Source organism: Plectropomus leopardus, chromosome 8 (assembly GCF_026936395.1).
Source record: "Plectropomus leopardus strain MGB_pleo_1.0 chromosome 8, ASM2693639v1, whole genome shotgun sequence".
NCBI classification, from domain to species: Eukaryota; Metazoa; Chordata; class Actinopteri; order Perciformes; family Serranidae; genus Plectropomus; species Plectropomus leopardus.
In genome coordinates this window covers 17,011,978-17,032,102 of record NC_142183.1, presented here as the reverse complement: position 1 = coordinate 17,032,102, position 20,125 = coordinate 17,011,978, and the positions used below count along the sequence as shown (strand labels likewise).

General features: G+C 40.4%; 1 protein-coding gene across 1 annotated transcript; it reads right to left on the bottom strand.

Annotated features, from left to right (window-relative positions):
• Positions 1-425: 425 nt before the first annotated feature.
• Positions 426-19,348, bottom strand: ehd1a (EH-domain containing 1a). The gene is made up of 6 exons (XM_042493006.2): positions 18,551-19,348; positions 10,652-10,749; positions 4,597-4,838; positions 3,744-3,914; positions 1,895-2,059; positions 426-1,562 (listed from the first exon to the last, which is right to left on the bottom strand). The coding sequence occupies exons 1-6, from the start codon at positions 18,937-18,939 to the stop codon at positions 1,029-1,031; spliced, it is 1,599 nt and encodes a 532-aa protein (XP_042348940.2). The 5' UTR covers positions 18,940-19,348; the 3' UTR covers positions 426-1,028.
• Positions 19,349-20,125: the final 777 nt, after the last annotated feature.

The following is a 20,125-nucleotide window of genomic DNA, read 5'->3' as shown; positions in this document are numbered from 1 at the left end:
GTCTGTAGCAACAGGACAGCTGGCAGGACCTGGGGACCGAACCGATGAGACTCAGGAGCTCCTTACCCTCCGAGCAGAGTTCAACATCAGCCGCCATATAACAGAGTAACGGTAAATAACTGTTATTGCTGTTTTGTTATTGTTTAGAAAGACCCGCCTAAGCTTATGTTATCTGTCACACGAGAGGCAGACGCTGTTGTGTTACATGCCATGCCCGTCATATTCTTTTTGTTCAGCGATGCTGGCATGCTATCTAAAATCACACACTGGAGCAGAATGACGCTGCTTTTGTTTGGTTCTGTGTAAAATTGCAAATGAGGCATAAAGAAGAGACTTTGTAGCAGCCATATAGTGTGATCTCTGTAAAAAAGAGCTCAAGTTATACGTCACAGAAAGAATCAATAAAAATCGTCATACCAAAGGTGTAAGATGTTACAGTATTCCTTTTTATTTATCTGGCAAAATAATAAAAAGGGAAGCATTTGGAAAGAGTCAAAGTTAACAGTCAGGAAATACAAAAATATAGATAAAACAATTCTAACAGCTGTTTCGATTTATTTCCTCTTCCTCTCTCCAAATGGAAAAAAACTATATTTCTTTGGATCAACATATAATAATATGGACTGTATATTTAGAAGACATCTTTTACACAGGATGCGGGAATCCATGTTCAGCCCCGTCATGCAACCTCCGACTACCCGTCAGTTCATGATCGGGTAATGTCCTTTCATCAGTTTGCAAATCAATCCTCCCTCCCTCTGTTTATTTCTAATACCTAAATATCATCCCCTAATGCACGAAGATGGACCTCCCCTCCCGCCCGCCTCCCCCCTGAACCCCTCCAGTCTCTCTCTGGTGAAAAAGATCACAGCGATACCTCCTCGTGGTGTCAGGAAGCCTGGAGACTCACAGCGTGATGCAGGATGATGCTGTTCATGCTTGTGGTCGGACTTTTGTCTGGCGAGTCCTGAACATGATGCAAAGGTTGACATGGCTCATCTCTCGGCTGCCCCCCACTCCTCCTCCTTCTAGGCCTCCAGTTCTGTCTGGCGTTTTGACGGGGGCACCAGGTGGGCAGGCAGCGTGGGCGGCAGCTCGTGGCCCTCCAGCTTCACCTTGATTAGGTGGTTGGCCAGGGCGAACTCTTCATCGTCGAGGAGGCCGTCTTGATCCACGTCTGCTAGCTTCCAGATCTTCCCCAGGACCGTGTTGGGCAGCTTGGACTTCACCATCTCCTTCTTGGCGGCGGCGCCGGTCACTTTGCCGTCGATGGGAGAGAGGGTGTAGAAGATCTCATCGTATGTTGGTTTGTCGCGACCCACCACCCACTCCAGCTCGTCGATGCCTTCGCTGGCGCCCTCTCCGTAGCCATGACCGAAGGGGCCGCTCATGGCTCCATCAAAGGCTCCGCCCTTGACAGACTGGCTGGGCATGGCGGCCTCTTCTTGGCGCACCAGGGCCATCAGGCGGGCGATGTCGCTGGCGAGCATGTCCTCCACCGCCTCCAGCAGCTTGGGCTTCAGCGAGGTGAACTTAGAGAAGTCCTGACCATTCAGCAGCTCCTGAAGGGTTGAGGGGGTTGAGAGAAAACAGGAATTGGTGATAGAAATAGATCAGTCTTCAATGGCTACCAACGGGTGTAGCGTACAAGAAGCAGGATTTCCTGACAAACCAGGAAAAATAAATCTCATCCCCGTCCTGGCCCATCCTGAAGGGCAAAGGCAGGAAAGAAGGGCAGAGATGTGAAGAGAGTAAAGGTGGGAAGGTCATTCTACTCCGAACCCTGTTTCTAACACTTTATATAAGGCGTCAGAAATAGAGTCACAGTATTATTTTATGTTACTCTCACAGTCACATTTATCTCTGGGTGCCTCTTTTTGAAATGTATCTCTACCTGCATCTTGGCCAAGTTGGGGAAGTCGCCAGGAGAGATCTGATACTCCTTCTCGATCCGATGGTAGATTTCTCCCAGGTTGGCTATCAGCTCCTTCTTCTTGGAGTCCTTTCCAAACACACTCGGCATTTCCTTCTTTAGAGAGCTGATAATGTAGGCCTGCACCTGGATAACACCAAGGAAATAAGAGATATATTCAGTGACAAGTGAACTGCACTTTTATAGAAAATAATCGATGAACTGATTAAAGAAACTGAGCTAATTAATGAATTGTTTGGTGTTCAAAGGCACATATCCTGAATGGATTAGACTCTGTAGTAAAATACAGGGAGAGAGACCTGGCTGAATGCGTCATCATCATCTGGATTAGAGACTTTCTGATGCCACCAATATATACATACATACATAGCCCCACCTCCTTTCACCAAGGAAATTATAGTTAACTAAAACTGAACTAAAAAGTGAAACAAAGTGTGAAAAAAACATTTTAGTTAACTTAACTAGTTAACTAGTTAAAAATATAAACCTGACTTTTTTCCACAAACTAGAAATAAGACTTTCTTGTTTGTGGAAAAAGAATATCAGACATACATTTTTTAATTGACAGCGAAGTACTTCTATGTGTCTCAAAACGTGTCCCGAGGGGATTTTTGAAGTTGGAACTTACGAAATACACCGAAATAGAGTGATAGCAGAAATAAGAAATCATCCCTCTTCTCTTCTTGTAAATGTTACAAGGTTACTGGTTTGTCTTATTTCTGTAATCTTCAGACAGAAGATTGAACTTACTTCTGCCTTTGGTTAGTTAAGATATTAAACATCAACAAAGTTGCATGAAACAGGAAATTCTTTTGTGTAATCCCCGTCTTATGAGGCTGAGGGACAGGGGGTAGTCCAGAGAGGATGAGAAAGAACATGAGAGAAAATAAGATGCATGCTGGTGCAGCTTCTTAATCAGGTGTTTGTTTTTTGTCATTTACCTTCATTGTTTTGTTACATTTATTGCTTTTGGACCTTTTCAAGATTGTTTTAAACCAAATTTAAGACAGATTTTTGGACAAATCATCTTTTTTTTTTAATATGAGCATTGTTGGTAAGCACAGAGGTAAATAGTATGTGTACAGGAGCAGAGGAAGGTTTCATGTAGGAATATAGTTATTGGCGTGAGTTGGGTTAAGCTGCATTTTGCCAAAAGGTAAATGCAAGTGTAAAATAAAGTATTAGGTTCAGTGACTGGGTTCAAGATTTGTAACCTCAGAAATGTGGACTTTGAGGTAAAGAATCTTGACTCAATTACTCATTTAAAGGTTAGATAAATGAAAATAGATAAAATGTTTGTGGCAATTTAGATTTCACAAATTTAAACCTAAGACTATTTCCTGCCCTTTAAGCCCTAATATTTATAAAATCACTATAAAGGCTATAAATGACCATTATAAGAACCTGCAAACATCCTGTGTTTTAAGAGAAATGCCTGCACAAACGTTGGTCATATAGTAAATATTTGATATGTGATTCAAACAATGACAGATGTTCCCCTCAGGATAAATCAAAAAAACTTCAGTTCTATGTTAACTTCTCATCTAGCGCAATAATCAGGTCAAAATGTTTATTCACTGAATACTTGTTTCTGACCTAACACCTGCAAAACTAATAACATTCCCATCAGCCTCAGTTTTACTTTGTCTTTATTGCTAATAAGAAAATGTGAGCATTGATTGATTGATTGACATCAGCATGATAGCATTGTCTCCGTCAGCGTGCTGATGTCATCATTAAGCTCAAAGCACCGCTGTAGCTCACAGAGCTGCCAGCTTGCCTGTAGACTCTCAGTCTTGTTAATACTGACCTTGGCGAGGCGTGCTCGTTTGATGAGGTCATTGAGTTTGCGTAGAGCTGCATTACGTGGCAGTGACTGGATGTCTAAGAACAGGTCCTGCTCCTCTGCCTCAAACAACTTCCTGTTGTCTGGGACCAACAGGGGCTGGGCCCAGAAAGACCCGATGTACACGCGCACCACCTGGAATAAAGTTTACACAAGTGAACCTTCATTAATCTCCCCTGTTCATCACGTTCCTGTCAACGCCCACACAACAGGAAATTCTTTCACAAGACGCATGTCACTGCAATCCGTCTAGAATATTTAAAAAGACACGAAATACTTGCACACTAAAAATAGACAAACAGGATGTGTGACGATGCAATGCTGGAGTGTGAGGGTGACAGTGAAGCAACGATAAAAATTTTAAACTTGTGTGCTCTGTGCATTACACACGTAGAAGAGCTTGACTTTACAAAGCACGCTAAAAGTCAATGAATAATTTTCGACATGATCCAAAGGTTTCTCTGGGATCGGTTTATGAATATTGCCGTGATCAAACATTAACTAAACAGTCAGGGAAAAATCATGCGACAAGCTGGGTCACACGGTATCTGGTAGCAAGTAAAAGTTTTTTCGTGTGTCTTTTGTTACAATCATAAACTGAGAACATTAGCTGAAATAATCTTAAAATCTGCCACTATTCTATTACAGCATACTCGGAAAAGTCATCTATCTTCTGCACAGACTCACCTGAGAGCCAAATTTTCCCTCTGAATATTAACATTTTCATTCCCAGATCTGACAAAGATTGATGTCGTCCATTTAAATAAATGTATGGATGACAAAAAAGGCAGAAATATGAAAAACAAATGCTTTTTACCTCAGGAGTGTTGATGATTTTTCCCAAAGACCACATCAGCGCTCCGTAGACCCTCATCAGCTGCTGAGTGCTGATCTGGTCTGCTTTGTTCAGCACCACACGCATTTTGTCCTCGTGGTTCTTCAGAGCTCGGATCACCTCAGAGAACTCGTCTGAGATGTCCAGCTTGTGGGCATCAAACAGGAGGATGATGCGGTCCACGCGCTCTGCAAACCACTCCAACACCGCAGCAAAGTCGTACCCTGGAGAGAGAAGAAGAGACGAGACCATGTGTTTAACATGAGATCTGCACCAACACTGTTTTGCCCCATGATGCATTGCATCATTACTGGCTTTGTTTACAGCTGATTCACTGCACTGACACCAGGTCAAAATAATATTAAATCTTATATGTTTTTAGGCTGGCAACGTCTGAAATAAGTTTTCTAAAATAATAATATTTAAAAACTTTACTCATAAAGCACTTCTCAGAACAAAGTTACAAAGTGCAATACATGATTGAACCAGGATTAAAACATTTCAGGACTGAAGGAAAGAAAATCTGCTAATTAAAGGTCCAGCATGTAGGATTTAGGGGCATTTAGTGGTTTCAGAGCTGAAACTTCTCCTGTGTGCCAAGGGTGAAGAAAAACTATGCTGGTTAATGCGAAAAACTTGAAGAGCCTTATCTAGAGCCATGGAAGGGGACCCGCTCCGTATATAGATATAAACGGCTCTTTCTAAGGTAACAAAAAGCCACGTGCACAAATTTGTGTGCAAGTATCGTGCAGACTTACATATAGTTTTCCACACCTCATTTTGCTATGCAGACACATACAGTATGTTTATGCGTCTAAAATCACTAAATAAACAATACTTAAAAAAGATTGTACATTACTGATACAAATTGTGAGTGAGGAGAGGTAGTACTCAGATCGAGCATGTCTGTTTTATGTCAATTACTCTGCTTCTTTGTCATTGGAGGTTTCTTTTAATGGAAATTCTGCCTTAATGCATTTTAATTCTGGTTTACCTACACAAGTTTTTGCACAATGTTCACTGATATCATGGATCAATACTCCAAAGTACTTGTAAGTACTATTGTTGAATATAAAATCTTTACACCTTCTTGGTTTGGTCATTAATTGAGTGAGTCTCATTCTGTTTGGTAAACTGTTTGGTACAAAGCAACATGGACACGAGCCACTAATAGCCCACTATCATCCCAATCACAATCACTCTGAGTTACTGTTGTTGTTGACAAACTTAAGTGATGAGGGATCGTTTGTTTTGTTTTAACTGAATATTTAAAGGCAAACTGTTTATGCTGGCATAGAAAACTATAAGATATTTTGTTGCAATTGTATGTTCTTGGAGTTAATAATGAAATATTTTTTCAGTATTTTGTCACATCAAGAATATTTTTTTTACAAAAATACCCTGAAATGAAGATATTTTTTAGGGCCGTATCGCCCTCCCCTAATGTGTTCTACCTTACAGAGGATTGGCACATTGTTTTTTTTTTTTTTCCAGCTCATGTCAGTATGACAGCATGTCTCACATTCGGCACGAGAACTGCTCTTACAAACACCATAACAAGTATTCGAGTGTGGAGAAATACAAGAGTTAAACCGGACAAAGAGCTAAATGGCTCCTATCAATCAATAATTGTGTGTTGGCAGGTTTTAATTGAGGGTTCTATGTTCATACTGCAAGTCATGTTGATCCACCGGTGTTTAGATAAGGGCTTTTAAGAGGCAGGACTTTTTCCTCTCGGTTACCTATTAACCAGCTTTACTGGGACAGCAGGAGAGGCGTTTAAAGGTAAAGACAGTTCAGAAATTCTTGTCAATCGACGGCATCAAGACTGAAACTACCTCATTTTCCAACAATGTGCCTGATAAGAGACAAGCCTGATAGTAATGAAAGACAGAAAAGAAAAGCAAGAGCAAAAACATGCGAGATAGACAGGAAAAACAGGTGTTAAAATAAAATACTATGCAGTGTCACAGCGATTAAAATTAACTCCAAAAAGTGTCGAGCCTGTGCCGCAGAACAGAAACTGTACTTGTTCACTGTCTTTGGTCATTTGAGAAACAAGGGGACAAAACCAAATTACACAAAACAGGGCTTTTTCACTTGGCTTTTCTTTGCCCCGATTAGCTAAGGAGAGAGTGAGGAAGAGAAATTATGGTTCTGATTAACGTCTGTGTGTCATCTGATCGGAGAAGAATGCAGTTGATCTAAAAGCTCATCTCGGCCGTCGCACAATCAGCGGTAGATCTGCTGCACATGCATTCCAACATAGCTGGCTTTTGTCTGAGTCTGAGCACATGTATACAAAAGAGAGACGGAGAGATACAGTAGATGGACAAAACGAGGGTGTGATATAGATAGATAGAAAAGGAGAGAGAAATTGATGAGGGTAGAGCTAAGTGAAAGTAAAAGTCAAACATGAATATAGGAAAACACCTTAAACAAAAAGGGATCTGTGTCTGTTTGTGGTCATGACGACATGTGAAAGCAGAGAAGAATAAAAGGGGAATATTTAGAGCTCAAGGTCCCTGTGGGAGCAAGCTGAGGACATTTGCTCGTTCTCTCTCGAGTCTGTTTTTACCACACATGTCAGGGAATCAGACAGAGACAGCTGCTCAAGCTTAGACTTACTTATAGCACAGAGCATCAGCAACTGCTGTGCACAGAAATGCAGGGAGGGATACACCCGAGGATATATTACAAATTTGGAAAGTTAGGCCTCATATAATCACGTGCCAATCATTGACAGAGAGCAGATTAACTGAAAGACCAGACTTTAGATTTATTTTTCTTGTTAAAAAATATAACATCTGGAAATATTAGAAGTCACTTTTTCTTTTAAATCTTTCCTTTGGCATTTCGGGAACCAATCACTCACATTTTGGCTGAGAGTTAGTTGAAAAGATTAATACAATGTCATGACATGTCAGCACAGGAAATATGAAGCACGTCCACAATAGGTGCACAATATTTTGAAGCTAGTTTCTGTAATTGCCAAACAAGGAAATTACACCAATCATGTGATGCTGTGTGGCAAAAAGACCTTTTCTCACAGACTCACATTGTCACATCTCACATTATCACCTCCAATGCTGTATCCAGGTCTTTTTATACATCCATTGTATGAAGTTACAGCCAGGAGTTAGTTAGTTTAGCTTTAAGCTTAGCATTAAGACTGGAGATGGGGGAAAGAGCTAGCCTGGTTCTGTCCACAGGCAACAAAATCCACCATATAGAATTTTTGGCATATACAGTATATATATATATGTCACAAAATATTTGCGTATTATTGTTTTTTAATTGACAAATCAATTAATACTTTTAGTTCTAAAAGGATATATAGCACAGTTTGTAAAAACAGCTGTCGTTTATACTCTTGGACTTTTACACATAGTAAACCAACAAGACAAATCATGTTAATTAGTGATCTTTATTTTTACTTGATTTCATTTCTTTTGGACTGAGTCGGCTAGGTGTTTAACCATCTCCAGTTTATGCTACACACAGCTAACTGTCTCTGGGGGTAGCTTCATATGTAGTGTGCAAACATGAGCCGCATTACTGGGAGTGTCTCCCAGAATGTTAAACTACTCCTTATGTAATACTAAAGGGATGTGTTATGTCAACAACTTCTAAAATGTGCAACTTAGTTCCTAACAGCTTTTTATTCCTGCCAGCTAAACTTGCTGAATGGTATTAAACATTTCAGTATTCATGTCCAATCATCAGCAGCAGCGACTATGGGACAGACGCCAACCAGTTCTGCAAAATCACAGTTTCGTTATAGTTTTCAGCACTTCACACTTCACTAAGGAACAAGCTGTAAGCCACACTTGCTGACCTCATCAAAAATGAATCCATAACTATGTGTTATGCAATCACAAACCGTCCATGAATGAACAACACAATTTCATTGTTTTGGACTGTAAAACTGGCTCTGCTGACACACACACACACACACACACAAACACACATGTCCGTCACACCTCAGCTGCACAATCCAACCTGTCCTGTTTATATATGACACAGTGAGTACTGTATGTCTGGGTAGTACAGTGTTGTATCTGTGTTTATACAGAAACAGTTAAAAGGATAACGTGTGTGTGTGTGTGTGTGTGTGTGTGTGTGTGTGTGTGTGTGTGTGTGTGTGTGTGTGTGAATGTGTGTGGGCTTGAGAAAGTTAGGGAGTGCACGAGTCTGTCTGCTTTGTTCTGGAGAGTCAGTCAGGTCACCGAGACATGACTTTTCATTCATACAGACACTTGTTCAGTTTCTTATCGGATGGTAATTTACACTTGTATATTTACAGTCACTTGTTTGGCCTTTTCAGTGTCTGCAAACCAATCTGTATTATTTCCACGCCCTTTCTGCTTCTTATGATGGCTGCAACTATTTTCATCGTCAGTTATTCCAATGACTACTTTTTTCCAGTAATTGATTACTTGTTTGATCTATGAAAGCTCAGAAAACTTGTAAAATGGCTGCAAAAATGTTCTAAAGCCAAAAGTAATGTCTTCAGATTGCTTGCTGTGTGTTTCCGACTAAGGTCATGACAATAACATATAGCTTATGTATGTATATTTATACACTATGTCATATATATAGTTTTTATTCTTTATTTTCTCTTCGACTTCTTTGCACCTAGCATGGGGAGAAACGTATTTTCAATTCCTGTATGTCTAGAATTGACCATAAAGCTGACTTTGACTTTGATAACCCCATCACCACAATACCAGTCACATACAACTAACGTAGGGATGGAGCCATCACCACATCTTATTTTTTGAGTCGATATGACAATTGAAAATTCAAGGTGACGCGCTGCTTTTTTTTTTTTACCTCTGTAGGAAAAATCCATACAATCACAGCCATCCTACCAACAGTTCAAAACACAAAAATATTCAATTAATAGTGACATTAAACACAGACGAGCAGCAAATCCTCATGAGAAGAGCAAAGAAAGTTTGCCATTTTGCTGAAAAATGCCTTAAAAGAATACATTTTGTAAATAGTTGCCAGTTAATTTTCTGTTTACAGAATCTGACTTAATCCCAACGTCATAATATTTCTACTCTTCTTTCTTCTTACTGTGTGTTGTGGGAAATCCAACTCACTAATAAAGAGCAGATTTACTGACTGTGTATCAGCTCTCTGAGGCGGTAGAGGAGGAGGTGGTGGGAGGGGGCAGTCTTGGGAAACACTGCTATGTTTGCCATTTTACTCCACATCCTTTCCCTAGAGTACACAAAACTCTTGTATGTGTGCTTCCTCTTAAAGGAGCTGAAATCAGGTAGAAAAAGCAGAAGCTGTGTACAGCTGCACTGTTATCTTCTGCCTGAGTTATGTAGGATCATCAAAAGTAAAAGAAAAACTGCGTATGTGGCAATTCTGAAGTGATCCTGTAGGTCACAGGATTGTCGCAGCATGTGGACAAATAGATAGAAAGGTGAATTGATTTATTACCACAGAGCACAAGGAAATGACTCAAACATAAAGTAATGAATGAAACAGCACAGGACAAACGGAGAGGGTGCACAGCTACGTAGAAGAAATGTTTGTGTTTGTTTTTTTGACTTAAACCTGGCTACAAGCTGATCTGAAAACAGCGAGGAAAAACAAAACAAAAAAGAGGAACGGATGTGAAAGATGATGCCATAGAGAACCACAGGTACAAAGTCAGGAAATGAACTTCAAAGTGCTTTGCGCCTTGCTACCTTCAAGATGTGAAGGCCTGCATGATCTGTTTGGTTAGGCTCTGACCTCGGGGCATGAGGAGTTAAATACAGGTTTGACAGCACATCACCCAGAATGCTACAGTTGACTTTGTAGCACATGGCAAACAAAAATACCAGAGAGTAACTTGGGGAAATGAAGAGTATGTAGGTCACTTTTTGTTTCCTTTCATATGTGAACTTGTGACTTCCTGTGGGTTCATTTTGCATGCGTGCGAGTACAATATTTCAGAGTTTTTGAGCAGCGAGGGAGTGGCTGTGTTTAACAGTAGTATAGATGTAAGTGTGGATGTTTTCATTAGACAGACCTCTGCTTATCCTCTGTTTCTCTCCAGACAGGATTCCAGGTGTATCGATGATACTGATGCTCTCCAGGACGGGGTTAGGCATCTGGGCACACATGAACCTGCCGAGAAAATACAGAAATGAGAGAGGGGATGGTGCATGGTACAGCCGGGAGAAAGAGAAAGTAAAAGAGAGTAGGAGAAGAGAGAGGGCAAAGAGGGAGGGTGGGAGGGATGCCAGAAACCAGTCTGGTGAGTGTTTATACATAAGCTTGGCATTAAACAGACATTATTCCAGAGCTTTTCAGTAACAACCTTCATGCTCTCATGCATTTACATAAGTGGAATACCCTTGCTGTAAAGGACAGACAGCTAAAACCAAAAGTACGAGTGGCTGGAAAGGAAAGGTTTGGGTTCAGGGTGCTGCTATTAACCCATTTTCACTTAAATTTCAAAACAATAAAGGCAAACTACTTGAGTTTTTCCACACATCATATTTGATGCCTGACATTTGATTTAACTTTAACACAAAGCAATATAAACAATAACTCTAATTGCTGAGGCATCTGCTATTTATCTCTAGATTACTGATGACATGATTATTTGGGGAAGAACATGGCGTTTGTTGTCAGGGTTTTTTGGTGCTGTTGCTTTTCTCACTCTGCATGTGAAATTTTCAAAGTTTGAACTTTTTTTTGGCATAAAATTGTGTTATATGCATTGTCTTTCGTCTGTTTCATCCATGCTGCAAAGTCTTGGCTAAATAGCCAATTTTCATTTAATATGCACTTTGTGCACTATACCATTCAGGGCACAGTGACAACAAACTAGCAGATGTGGATCCTCTGCTCTGAGCATCCTGGCCAGAAACAAGATGAGTGTTGTTGGTTCCACTATCCTGATCTGTGTGATGTTAATGCAAGAGGAGAAGAGAAGTTTTTTTTTTTTTACAATACAGCATCAGAAAAAAAGATTCATAAAACCCTACTTCCCATGTCTGAGAATTTTATAGATTGATCCAAGACACTTTAATAGCAAATAAGACCTTATTTTGAGAATAATTAATTCAATGCCTTTTTAAGACTTGTAAGGATCCTTGGGAACCCATTGAAAGATCCCTTTCCAGGTCCAGGGTGACCTCTTCAATGCTTGTTTTTTCTTAATAAAAAAATCTTCGATATTCAGTTTACTATCACTAAAGACAAAGAAAAGCAGCAAACACTAAAAATTAAAAAGCTAAACCAATGACCATTTGGCATCTTTCTACTTCTGTCCATTAATTTTCTTTTGAATGGACTAATTCATTGATCAATAATTGTTTCAGTTCGAGTTGACACTCTGGATCTGTGGATTTTTTTTTTATCTGCAAAAACAGATTACAGTATGAATTAGTCAGATTTTCTAAACAGTGCGTGTGGGGGGTGGGGGGGGGCTTGATTGTTGGTTACCATTGATGTAGGAATGTTTGGGAAACACTGGGACAATACATTACAAGTTATGAACTGTAGTCCTGAGTCATTCCCAACGTACTATGATTCACTACACAATGGTTTCCTTTAAGCTCGGGCACAGACGTTTAAACTTTAAAGGGGAGTGCCGCTCTGCAAGAGAAATCAAGCCAAGGCACACACACCCGCACAAACACAGACAGATATACACACTGTAAAGCGTGACAGGATGAGTGGTTTTGCATAAACCCACGGTGTCCCACTCAGGACAAAGACGGGGATTGTTAAGACACCCCACAGCTTAGAGTACTGCTTCTCGCTCTGCTGCCCTTTCACTCAATCTGAACCGATACTCACAACATGAGCTCAGAGGCACTGGGTCATAAGACCGAGAGAACCGTGCTTTTACATTCCTGCTGCAACCACACTGAGGGCAGACACACGCACACACACACCCAACAAACCCTAACAGAGAGCCCACACGTAGGGAGGAAAAAGGAAAATCCAAGGACAATGAACAAGTCAAAGAAATATGAGAGATGGGCTTCTTGCATAGTGATCTTATGCACACTATTACATTACAATAACACTGACTGCCAAAGATAACAAACATGCAGGTTTTTCCACTCCCTCTCATAGCTGATGGCGTATGATATCCAGTTGGAATTTTGGCACCGGTTTTCCATTTAACTATCTATCCCGACATTTTCCACAGAGAGCTTGCAGGAAAATATGCTGCGATGAACTCGAGCTGCAGTTCTAAGAAACAGAGGACCCTACCAGGCACAGGGGCCCCGAGTCTTTAACTATCTGTGATTCTGCACTGTTTGACCATGTCTCGAGAATGTGAGAAACCCATCTTCTCTGTGAGGCTGTGGTCCTGACATGAAGGCATGGGTTAATACTCCAGATCAGGCCCCTCATCATGTGATTGGGGGTCTGGCTCCAGCTCATGTAAGAGGCTGTGCATTCAAATACCCATATTAGAGATTCAGTATGTCCCAATACATAGTATGTCAAACGCAGTATGCCAACAAATACCAGGGTGTTCTAGCACATCTGGTCAGATTTTGCAGTATGCATGCCAGCATGCTTTTGTGGCTATTGTTACCCACAATTCTCTGTGCAGCAGCAGATTCGTCACACCTTTACAGCTGACTGACAAGTGAAAGAAGCTGCAATAACGGATGACAGTGCATTTAAGTGACTAATGACCAGTCGCATGGTAATATTAGGAATATGCATCATTTAAGGGAACAAAAAAATCCTAGAAGTTATCAACATCAAAAAATGAAAATGATAGACAAATACACATGTAAGCTTATTTAAGCCTTAGAGCCCTGAGCAAATCAGTGTGACATCTTTCAAAAACATGGGGAAAAATGGTTATGATCAACTTGGTATAAATGTTCCACAAATTGCAAGAAAGAAGTCGGTTAAGAAAATTATTTTTAAAAACATAGGGAAAATTGTCTTGGGGAAAAAAATGGGGGGGGGCTATGTTATTATTATTAGAATTACATATTTAAAATTATGGAACAAAATTATCATATTTTTTTATGCACCTTTTTCAAATCATTTCCTTTTTCTAACTTCCTTTTTACCCTTACTTTCCTTTTTTTATATAAATAAAAAAAATAGTAACATCAGCAGCGCTATATGAGAAAGAGGGTCAAAGGTCAGGGTGCAGTGTTATGAAGAAGTAGTATGTCTCAACTGTGTGCATACTGCACACAGCAGTACACACTTCGTATGGTCTGCTGTAGTAGCTGTTAACACTAACAAGAAAAAGTATGCAATTTGGAAAGCATCCAGGGTCTTCCTTTCTTGCCCCACCTCCTGACCTATGACCTTCCCTCACATCGTAACCTCGACTTCCTGTAGAGAAGCGGAAACAGGGCGGCTGTGGCTTGAACTAGGGATGTGCCCAGGGAGGTGAAACTGTCACTTTTCCATGTTTTGTTCCTCTAAAATCACACTAAATGCATATGTACAGGTGTCCTCGTGTATTTGTTATGTGCTCTGTAAGGCTGTGTGTGTCAATCCCTATCTGAGTAAAGTGCAGAGTCAGTGTCCTGGACTGAAAGGCCATGAGCAGGACAGGACAGAGCGGGACAGCGTAGGCCAGGGCGGGCCAGTGCGGAACTCCAACTTTGCTGACTCGGGTTTTACTGACTAATGGCTTACAGAGAGCACACGCTGAGGCCCTGTGACTGCAGTGGTATTTTAACTAAAAGGAAGCAAGAGCTAAAATATCTGCAGTGACTTTTATGGAAGCATGTAGCATTTAGTAAAAATCAGTACACATGCAATCAAACAAGATCTGAAACCAAGCTGCTTCAAAAAAGAAATGATGGAAAAGCTGTAAAAAAAAAATTGTCAAGCGAGTAGAGTACATGAGACACAAGCTCCTGAGTTTGCCAAATCCAAGAGCAAACTGTAGGTGTTTGGATCACGTGACTGATTTCTGTTTACTCTCCTCATAAATAACTGATTATGCTGAGAGTGAGAACCATCTGAGGCTGGTAGTTAAATGCTAATCTGCAGGTTGAATGACTGTGGTTAAAGAGCTACCCTGTGGAAACTACCATCACGCTGAGCATGGTCTTGAGTGCTCCTCTGACATGGCATTTTCGCCTCCACCTTAAAGGGATATTTCACCGATTTTCAACCAGCTTTGTATCAAAACAATGTGAGTAGTATGTGTGGATGAACTGCGGTAAACCTCCATCCATCTGACCAGTGCCAAGACATGGCACTACTACTACTACTACTAAACTACTAGGCACTACAAACTGTACTTCTGCATTTTTGTCTGCCCGCCAACCATACTGCCACCATCATGTACTCGGACCACAATCTTATCAAACGATAAAAGTAGGGAGTGCTGATCAAATACAAAACAAGATTTTGTCACTGCACTGTCAATTTCTTTTCTAAAATGTATTTAAACACCCTGTTTTACCATAACGGTGAGAGTTTGCGAACAGGAAGTGGGTGCCGCTACATCTTGCACAGTGAAAACAAGGGGCGAAAAATTGGCATCGCTGAGTTGCATATTTCTTATCTCAAATGTTTTCTGAGCAGTGCTGGTCACAAATAAACCAAGATTCTGATACTGAGTTGCATATTTCTCCCCTCATTGGTTTTCAGAAAGAGGTTACCAGTTAAGTTGTTGAACGGACGAGGTCGCATTACATGATCCAAAAGATGCATTCTGGTAGTTGTAGGTTTTCTACCTTTTGAGCAAAAGCCAATGCCACAGTTCTTTTTCTCATTTTTTCTCCGAAAATGTAGCACCAATTTAAAAATAATTACGCCTTTCTACCACAGATGGCCTAGTATTATGCAAAGAGCCTCTTTATATCTGTCAAATACTTCTATAAATCAGTAAATTTTTAACAATATGTCCTTCGTGTCTAAATCTACGAAGACAAACACATTTAGTCAACCAACAGATGAAGGCCAATCCAAATACTTTTGGCCTCCTCATAGGAAAGTGGAAAACTGGCCCAGTCTGAGCTCAAAGCAGCCCAGTTCCAAATGTCTGTGTGGATCTGGTTCTTGACAGGCTTTTTATCAACTGCTGTGGTGTATGTGCCATTATAACTGATTCATTCTGTATTAGATCTACACAAACCGTAGATCAGAGCTGTTCAAACAGTCCATGCACCTGCTATCGGCATACAAACATATTTTGTTTCACACAATCGTGAGCTTTCTGTAAGCCAATGAAAAACCACTCCGGTCTAAATTCAAAAAGAACCCGTGATATCACGGGATTGCGTCCAACATTTTGACAAATGATGCTACAGAGGACAATAGCCTTTGTTTATACACAATCTTATCTGGTTTCCCCTCAAGTCTGTAATAAACTCCAGAGGGGTGAATCGAGGCCTGTGAGGTCTAACAGCTCCCACTCTTTTTAACGTTTTATCTGAAATGCATGACTTCAATTTTTACGAGTTTGACTGATAACTGTTTGGCAGACACTTGCACTCATGCAAGATAAAGCATACTCCACATAATTAAGGGAAGGGACCTCAGTGGATAATAGGAAACAGGGCTAAAAGGGGAAGTGTCAGCTTGAGTGTTTGTGCTAATACAACATAAAACAGATTAAAAATAATAGCTGTTTTTCATTTAGTCAACAAATAATGTTTATTTGATTTTTGATTTAAATGTATTAAGGTATGTATGTGAACACTGCTGTATAAGTGTATGTGAGATTTTTTTTATGTATTATTATTTTATTTTTTTATCCATGATTGATACATGTTTGTTCAAGTGTTCCCCTTTCCTGACATTTTGTTATGAGGGATGGGGTTTGTGAGTTTGTTCTGTTTATTTCAAATGAACAAAAAAGCCAATAAACATTATTTGAAAGAAATAAAAAAAGATTGAAATCATGGCTGTTCACAAGTGGGTCTTTTGTGTAATAATTATTTGTCCATCTGTTTGATTGTCTACTCCTGTGCAGGGTGACACCACCACACTGGCCACCAGGAAGAGAGGGGATATACCCACATCCTCTACAGAAAGTGACACCATCAACAAATGGAAGTCAGCCATCTGATGTCATCACAAATCCACACACAACAGATTGGATTAAGATGTTTTTTACCAAGCATCGTCATGCTGGCTCTGACTCATATTACCTGCAGTCTCACCTTTCACTCTGAGTCCCCTCTCTGGACTATTTGCTTGTTTTACTTTCTCTTCTGCTTTTATTCTCTGTTTTCTTCCATTTTCACATTTTTGCCTTCTCATCTTGCATGAGTCAGTAAAAGTCCCACCTGTGCAATACTTCTGAGTCATTTGAGTTTTTGTCATGAGAACATTTTTACATAAGGCTGAATGCCAGGCCTTAGTGTCACTGAGTTATTCATAAGACGTAGGTTTCTCACAATCTCTGGTTCATCAGTCATGTGGAACAAACTCAGATACGTTGCATGTCTTAGTGAAACACCTGCTGACTCACTGACACAAAACTACATGATAGACAGCCAGCCCAGAAACCTTTAACCTTTGTGATAAGATTTCACAAGGCCTCAACTCAGGTATGGGCCTGTCGGCCTCTACCGATGAGGTACCATTTTTATGACCACGGGGCACGAATCTTATGACGCCTACATCCGAGGGCAGGACAAGGTCAGCTTGTTGCCCAGCAACACATACAACTACTTCTGTGTTCAAGGGGCCACACTGTGACATTGGGACAAAATGATCTGTCACTGCCAGTGGCTCTGCCAGGTGCTTTAATGAAAAAGTGAAGGAGGGCAAAGTACAATGTTAACTGGCAGGATTTGAGTCAAAGTGAAAGGACGAGAGACAGGGACGTCAATGGGATCGGGTGTTGGAAAGCACCTTTCTGTCCTTTGCTTTGCCATACACAGAGCAACATTTTCACATAGCTATTGACACTAGGGCTGCGACGCTTTGAGATTTTAACAATACGATAACGGTCACAGAAAATATCGAGGTGTCATGTATCACGGCATTACAGAACTTCAGAATTACTGTGAGTTACAGTGACCCTTAACCCTTTGAAACTTAAATGTACACCATCTTTCTTGTGCTGCAGTTAGATGCCTTTCACAACCTTTGATTTTTTTTTGAAAATTGGTTTGATTTCTTTCAAAAACATGGAACAAAAGGCAATCAGCAATTTGGCATGAAATGTCCCACAAACTGCAAAAAAAACTGTAAAATTTGACAAGAAGATGACCTGAAAATTATCTTAAAAAAGAGAATTATTAGACTTGTCAGATAAATAAGTAAACATATAAATAAAGAAATATTTATGATTATAATAATGTATTTAAAATGTATTTGAGCTTACTGAAATCTATATTTGTTATGAATACTAATCATTCTTTGTTTCGTTTTGTCACTTCTTCAGGTAACTTCCTGGGAGGGGGGGTGTCTTTTTTTGGGTTAATTTCCGGTTGTTTTCTCGCAACTTTTAACCAATTCTCTGCTAATGTTTTGCTTATTTCTTGTTATACTGCGCATTGCCTTCTTTCCATTTTTGAAAGACATAAAGCAAATTTGCTCAGGTTATGAAGAGTTAAGGGCATGTAAAAGAGGGGGGGGGGGGGGTTAGTTACACAAAAATTAAAATTTAAACCTGTATATCGCTACAACACAAACATTTTCTCAGGATGATGACATAGGGAAAGCTCTCTGATCTCAGACTGCTGTGAACATTGTGCAACAGCATGCTGTGGATTTACCTGAGTGATACTTGTATGGACATGCAGGGAGGACATTCATGACTGATGTGTTGTCATGGTAGGGTTTTTAACACAGCTGAGTTGACTAATGACATTGCGATATGACATTAATATGGCATACTCATTTAAATCACCCATTCATAAATAACTATAGAGCTCAATTCCTATAATCCCAGTAAACTGCATTTTTCACATTTCTTAGTGTAAGCTCTTTAACGTTTCCTGGGGAGAGGTTTTACCTGTTCAGAAAAGCGTTTCCAAAGGCGTTGAGTTTACGGAAGGGCTTCTTGGGGTCGACAACCAGAGCATTACCCGGTATCACCCCCTCCTGATCGCCGTGCATCACCGCGATGAAAGAGTCCGTGGTCGGCTCGGGGCCAATCCGCATACCGGGGAAGTCCTGCTCCATGAGGTGCCGGATGAAGGTGGTCTTCCCGGTGGAGTACTGACCCACCAGCAGGACCATGGGCTTGTTGTCGAAGTCGGCATCTTCGAGCGCAGGGGAGTGGAAGTCGTGGAACCGATACGTGTCCTCCAACGGGAACAGCTTGGTCCGGTAGAGCCGCCGCAGACCCTCCGACACGTTTTGAAACAGCTCCGGGTCCTTCTTCAAGTTTTTCCTAAACATGTTTACTGATTTAGCTGACCCTACTGTGTCGGTAATTACCAAGTATAATGGTGTGGATCTCTCCCACCGTTTAAGAGAGTAGCTGCCTGCTGGAATGAAGCAACGGCTGGGCGAGGTCTGGGGAAGTTTTTTGTCCCCACCCTCCGCCTCTTCGCTAGCTAGCCACACACACTACGAGTCAGTCATTCAGGGAGGACTCCCTCTTCAGCTGACGTCGACTAATGAAAGACAGCCAACTAAACTCCGCCACAAATACTTATTAGCTCCTGGCAGCTAGTTATGTAGTCTAATACTACAGACCGGTGACTAACAGTTTTAACGCCTCTTAGCGGTTGGCTAACTCGCTTAGCTTCGCGCCGGCTGTCAGTTGGTGAACCCCTCCGAGCAAGGCAGGTTGGCACGCGGCTGCCGGAAATGTTGCAAATAGATTTCACAATAAGAGCATCAGCGATGCCAGCATGGTGCGTGTGCAATATTCTTCTGTCACATAAAGCACGCCACAGTGATTAATTTACTTTCAGCGGTGTATGTATTGAAAACAAACAAGAGTGTTAACAAATACACAATATTGCTTATATGGTGTGTGGTTTTGGCGATCTTTTTAAACTGCTGGTGAATTTTGGGGGTTCAGATGGTATTCAAAATAAATACAAAATACAAATATTTAAAGCTGTGTGTCCATTAACTAATCCGAAATTTAAAAAACAAATCTGTCACTTCCCATGCTTAAAAAAAATGCTTAGAAATTACCACCCACTTTCTCTCATGAATAACGAAGAGTCCCTTATGCCTCTGAATTTTTCTTTTGTTTTGTGGGTATCAACAGGATAACACACATATATTGATGTCTTAGCAGCATAAATCATTAGGTATCAATATTTAGTTTTAATCATAGACATATAACATAATATAATATATTAATATACAGTTAATATACAGTCTATAGTTTTAACAGAATCCTCCTCTCACAAATATTTTCTTCTACCCTTAATTTAATAAGATTACTTGATTCCTGTTTTATGTCATTGTGTTAGAAGGCTGATGATATATTAAGCTTTTGTCTTGATGTAGCCTATGGACATACAAATGAAAGCATTCATTCATTCATTTGTGTATGTAAGTCAGTGATATTTACAGTAACTGTTTACCTTTAACATAAAATGGTGGTTTCATATTAATATGTGGT

Coding starts and splice junctions, on each gene's coding strand:
- ehd1a (XM_042493006.2), bottom strand. CDS start 18,939: ATGTTTAGGAAAAACTTGAAGAAGGACCCGGAGCTGTTTCAAAACGTG. Junction 10,750..18,550: donor GGAAACGCTTTTCTGAACAG/GTAAAACCTCTC, acceptor TTTTCTCGGCAG/GTTCATGTGTGCCCAGATGC. Junction 1,563..1,894: donor CCAACTTGGCCAAGATGCAG/GTAGAGATACAT, acceptor TCAACCCTTCAG/GAGCTGCTGAATGGTCAGGA.